The 6000-nt window shown below is 46.7% G+C and overlaps 1 protein-coding gene across 1 annotated transcript; it reads right to left on the bottom strand.

The window, feature by feature from the left end:
* Nucleotides 1–1198: 1198 nt before the first annotated feature.
* On the bottom strand, nucleotides 1199–2023 carry LOC134476321 (igE-binding protein-like). Its single transcript, XM_063249748.1, has one exon. The coding sequence runs from the start codon at nucleotides 1955–1957 to the stop codon at nucleotides 1199–1201; it is 759 nt and encodes a 252-aa protein (XP_063105818.1). The 5' UTR covers nucleotides 1958–2023.
* Nucleotides 2024–6000: the final 3977 nt, after the last annotated feature.

Below are 6000 nucleotides of genomic sequence, written 5' to 3'. Positions count from 1 at the left end.
ATTCCAGGGTGACGTTGAGGGTTGGATATGGCCTAACTTTAATTGCTCTTGAATAAGTTTGGATGCGGCTTCTGCTTTGTCTCGTGGTAGGGGCCACTGATTTATCCAAATGGGGTCATTAGAGACCCATGTCAATTTGAGAGGGGCAGAAGCCGAGTCAGTGACCCCCACTAAAAACCCAAACCTTGCCTCTGAGCACGTGGTTGTGCCTGGATGGGGAAAGGCCTTGCTTGCAGGTCTTTGCCTAATCCTTTGCCTGGTTCATACCCTTGATTTTTAAGAATTCTCCTGGCTGTGTGAGAATATTCATTGCACAAGGTCAAGTCTAGGGCAGAGAGCACTTCTTTCCCCCATAGGGTAACTGGAAGCTGGAGAACATAGGGTATGAATTCTCCTGAGTGTCCCTCATTGTCTTCCCATTTAATTATCTGACTACTAATTTTAGGTGCATGAACTGATCCCAAGCCTTGCAGTGTTTGTTGTGCCGTCTGGGTAGGCCAGGTTAGTGGCCAGTCCTTTTCAGCTATAATAGAGCAGTCTGCTCCTGTGTCTAGCAGTCTGGATATTTTTCGCCCATTGAGTGACAACGTTAGCATGGGGCGCTCATCCAATCTAAGAACGAGGGCAGCAAAGGCTGGGTATGATGATCCAAATCCTCTGTCTCCTCTAATACCAGACAATGATGGATAATCCCCATGACGGCTGGATAACACTAGCATCTGAGCGATGCAGTCTCCTGCCCCTACGGCTACTGGGCCTTTAGGAGCCTGCATCATCACCTTTATTTTTCCTGTGTAATCAGAATCTATAACACCCGGTAAGACCTGTATTCCTTTCATGGAGAGGGATGATCGACCAATTATCAACCCTACTGTGCCTTCCGGTAAGGGGCCGGACATATCTGTCTCTATGGCCTGTATCCCCATTTTTGGGGTTAATACGAGTCCAGTGGTGGCACAGAGGTCAAGTCCCCCTGAACCCGGAGAGGCTCTCCTCGGTTCTGACCTGCCCATGTTGGCGTCATTGGCAGTGTCTGGTCTACCATATACTCTCTGGCTGGGTAGAATCAGGGGCCCACCCCCCAGGGGGCCCCCCAATCCCATTTTTTGGCCTCTCTGGGTTACGGCCCTTACCCGTGAGGGGCAGCCCATTTACATCAAAGGTGGAGCGGCACTCCGAGGTGGAGTGATTTCCCTTTTTACATCTGGGGCACTTTCGGTCTTCGGGGGGGGGGTTGTTCTCTTCTGAGTCCCCAAGATGGACAGTCTCTTTTTATGTGTCCCTGTCTGCCGCATTTGAAGCAGCCTTCTTTCGGGCGGGCACCATTTTGTGGCGCCACTCTGCCTCCCTGACCTTCTTTAGTTAGCTTCATTAACATGGCTGCCAAACCTGAGTTGGTTAATGGCCCCCCGATCTCCCGACAGAGTTTCATCCATACCTCAAGAGGCCTATTTTTGTATGGACTAATGGCAGAGTGACATTCTTTAGTACATTGCTCAAAAATGAGCTGCTTAATGAGCGGCATGGCTGTCTCAGCGTCCCCAAAAATTCTCCCTGCCGCCTCCATCATGCGGGCCACAAAATCTGAAAAAGCCTCGCTCGGGCCCTGCAAAATTTTTGTCAAGTGGCCTGAGACTTCTCCCCTAGCCGAGACCCGTTTCCATGCTTGTATGGCTATTCTATTTATCTGTGCATACACTTCTTGTGGAAATATCAGCTGGTTATTGAGATACTGCCCTTGTCCTAATAACATATCCGTGTTCCAGGCGACCTGATTGTTCCGGGCATTAGCTTGGGCCTGTTCTGTGGCAAGTTCAACATTCCAAGCTTTCCAATCAAGATATTGGCCTGGGCTGAGCACTGCCTTGCACAAACTGGCCCAATCAGCAGGTGTCATGGCATTTCCTGCCAGGGCTTCTACTAGGGACAGGGTATACGCCCCGTTAACACCGTACATGGTGCTGGCCTCCTTAAGATGCTTTATCGCCTTTATATCTATAGGCAGGTGGGCTCTGTTTCCCTGAGCATCTACAGTAACCGGAAAAGCCTAGAGAAAATGGCCCAGGCCTCCTGGGTCCTCTCTTTTGACTTGATGCCAAAGGTCTTCCTGGAATGTCCCAGGGGACGTCTGGACCCGTTGCGGACAGCTACATAGCTGATGGCAGGGTCTTGGGTAAGCATGATAATCTGGCAGGTCGGGAGGTAGAGCCATAGGTCTTATACGGGGCGGCCCTGGGATCTCGTACTCGCTTTCACTGACGCATTTACTCTGAGAAATCCTGCGTTGCAGCTCATTTATGGCCTCACAGTAGGGCCCTCTCGACTGCGTGTGTGTGACTTCCCCTCTTTCGGTGGTGTCTGCATCCGCCATTTTGTATACTTCTTCTTCCTCCCCCTCATTATCTGACGAGGCCTCTGTTTCTGGGTTGGGTGAGGTCACCTCACCTGCGGCACTGGGCTCACGAGATTGCTCGCGGGAGGATTCTGCCTGATGGTAATCAAGCGCCATGGCGCTAGCCCTTATATGGTCATGACAAGAGGTGTCTGCGAGACAGCTTCTCACTACTGCCCAAAGGGGTCTGACTCCTAGCTCCAGGAGGCCATTTTCTGCTGCAAAGTCAAGATCTCTCCCTAATTTATCCCAGCTGGGGATGGTAACAGACCCCGTGGGACCAAACCAAGGTGCTACCTTATTGACCTGATCGAGGAAGTTTTGAATTTGTTCTCATTTCATTTGTAATCCCTTTTCTCTCAGTAAGTTTGCTTAAGGCGACTGACAGTGGCTGAGTAGCCGTGTTACCCATGTTAACCGGAATTTCAAGAGTTTCTTTTTATTTTTTATTTTTTTTTCTTTTTCCCTTTTTTTTTTTTTTTTTTTTTTTTTTTTTTTGTAACAGGGACAGCTTAGTCCCCACGCCCCTTTACGGCGCCCCCAAAACCTGCCTCTTTAAGGTACCGGGAACTCTCTTTACGAGTTCCTCGACCCTTGCAACGCATCCGCCCAAGGTTGCCCGATAGCCCCTGCCATCCGGCCCCGCAGCCCCCGCTGCCTGTTGCGTAGCCCCCGCTACCAACGTTGAGCAGTTTAACCTGTCAGCCTCCGCCCGCCGAGTAGCCCCCGCTATCGGCGCTTGACGGTTTTACCTGTTAACGTCTCTGTTCCGTCGGAGAGAGAGGTTCGTTCCCCATACTGTCGGAGAGAGGGTCTCAGTGCTCCCCGTACGGGCCACCAGTTGACCAGCGCAGGCCCAATGAAACAGGAGACAGGAGACGCTCTTGTGAACAACAGTTAACTACTGCTTTATTCACGCGGGCTCTGGTTTATATATTTGGCCGTGACCAATCACAGGCTGCCACGAGGAAGCAGGGCGGGAATGGGACGCAGGCTCTGGCCACTATATCCAGCTGTGGCCAATCAGGAGTTGCCACAGAGTACGGAGTGAGCACGAAGTGCACACGGGTTGGCTAATTTAAAGAGGGACGTAGCGCATTGCGGAAGCTGGCGTGGTCCTTAGTCCCGGGTGGGGTATGGTATGTTGAGCGCCTGCGCCCAACAATCATTTTTATAGAAGCAGAAAAAACTTCTGATAAGGTACAACACTCCTTAATGGTAAGAACCTTATAGAAAATTGGAATAGATGGTTTTTACCTCAATATAATAAAACTCATCTATGACAAACCAACAGCCAGGATAATATTAAATGGCCAAAAACTGAAAGCCTTTACCTTAAAATCAGGCACAAGACAAGGATGTCCGTTATCACCATTCCTATTCAAGATAGTGCTGGAAATACTTGCCAGAGTGATTAGATATGAGAGAGAAATAAAAGTAAGGATAGGAAAAGAAAAAGTTAAATTATCATTATTTGCAGATGACGATACTGTGCATAGAATATCCCCAAAACTCCATTGAAAGACTTCTAGGTATAATAAATAAATTCAGTAAATTAGCTGGATATAAAGTAAACACTCAGAGGTGGAGCTAAAGATGGTGGATCAGTAAGCAGCAAAATACAGAGCCTCCCTGAGAGAAACAGCTCAGATGCCAAAATGGAGCATTCTGGGGAGGACCAGATGGAGGGAGATGGATCCTCTCAACTCAGGAAGAAACTAAATGGAAAGGAGCTGATCAAACATGCAGTCATGGCGCTGCCATCAGAGCCACTGATATTTGCAGCCATGGGCACTCTTGCTGGAGCCACCCAGACTTACAATCATGGTGCACTTGCAACCAGAGCCACCACTGCACTAAAATTGGGGGTTGGCAAGCCCAATGGAGGACAGAACTGGCATGGAGACCTGCACTAACCCATGGTGAGTGCTCAGAATAAGACCTTCCCCCAGGAAACAGGTGACCAACTGGACAACATATTGGAATTGGACAGGACAGGCATGAATAAGGAACAGCAGTGACTTCAGTTGGTTGCTCCCTGCCCAGAGCAGATTGGTGGAATCTGCTTGGGCTGAGTCATGCTCCTGGCTGGAACCCAGTAACCAGCAATGAAATTGTCCCCACCACTAACATGGTGAAGGCCTATGCTGGTTGACTGGCTCAGAGGGGAGGACAAGCATACACTACCCCTGATTGCACCTCAATGACCAACAGCAAACTGGAGAGGGCAGAAATCCCTAGCCAGTGCACTTCAGAAGAACCATAACCAACAAGGAAAGGGGCTGGGCCCTCCATTATACATCTGTATGGAAGAAACCAAAAACATGACAAGAGAAAGAAATAAGGAAAAGCTCCCAGCCCCCAACCCAGTGAATATTCATCCAGGAAAGGTAAATACAGAAGAGACTGAGAGCAGCAAACATGCAATATCAGACACAGCATCACTTGACATAAAGAGACATCACAGACAAACTCAAAACTAAAATATTAATTCAAGTAAGGCAAGATATAAGAAGATTAATAAAAGAAATACTAAGCACCCCTCAAGAAGACACAGATGGAAGAATGAAAGAACACAAAAAAGGAGAGAAATGTTTCATGAAGAATATAAAGAAAAACTAGAATACATGAAACAGATTTGAAGAGATTACCAGAAAATTAAAAACTCCATCAAAAGCTGGAAAAATTGCCTGATGGAAACTAGAGATAGATTATCAAAACTTGAAGATAGACTTACAATGTCTGATTGCAAAAGGAAAGATTTCTTTAAAATGTCAAGAAAATAGACAGTAACAATACAAAGGCTAGAAGACGACAAGAGGATCTATAACTTAAGAATAAAAAATGTGAGTGAAGAATCAGGGGTAAACACAAAGGAAACACAAAGGCTACTCACAGAAATAATTAAGGAAAACTTCCAAAGCATAGGAAAAGGAAATGATATTCAGATTTATGAGGCATACAGAACTCCAGCCATCTACAGCCAAAACAGAGCTACACCCAGACATATACTAATCAAGATCCTAGAGATTCACCACAAGAAAATAACATTAAAAGCAGTCAGAAAAAAGAAACAGATCACCTTTCCTTTCCAGATTTCCTTTAGGAAAACCCATTAAATCACAACAGACTTCTTGACACAAACCATCAAATCAAGAAGAGCTTGGAGCAAAGTATTCCAAACCCTAAAAGAAAATAACTGACAACCCATTATTGTACCCTACAAAACTGCCTCTCAAGGGCTGGGGATTTAGCTCAGTGATATAAGCACCTGCCTGGCAAGGTTGTGAGTTCAATCCCTGGTACCAAAAAAAAAAACTGTTGCTCAAAATTAATGGAGAAATAAAGAGGAACTGCAGGAATCTATGACAAAGAGGAACTGGGGGAATTAGTGACCAACAATCCAAACCTACAAAAAATACTGAAGGACATTCTAGAGAGAGAAAAAAAAAATACCAGGATTTCAGGAACAGTGGCAGAGAGGCCTCAATGGGCAGACAGCGTAATGAAGGAGAAAAGTAGACAACCAATGGAAGAAAAATAACAGCAGAAATGAGGCAGAGATGGTTGGCTATAATCGCTAACATAGATGGCCTTGATACACTAAC

The sequence above is a fragment of the Cavia porcellus genome, unplaced genomic scaffold (genome assembly GCF_034190915.1).
Source record: "Cavia porcellus strain 051 isolate PalLab524CR breed Dunkin Hartley unplaced genomic scaffold, mCavPor4.1 scaffold_6, whole genome shotgun sequence".
In the NCBI taxonomy this organism is placed as follows: Eukaryota; Metazoa; Chordata; class Mammalia; order Rodentia; family Caviidae; genus Cavia; species Cavia porcellus.
This window is presented reverse-complemented; position numbering and strand designations above follow the sequence as displayed.

What these genes read in the sequence shown, in the direction of transcription:
- LOC134476321 (XM_063249748.1), bottom strand. Translation starts at nt 1,957, where the DNA reads ATGTACGGTGTTAACGGGGCGTATACCCTGTCCCTAGTAGAAGCCCTG.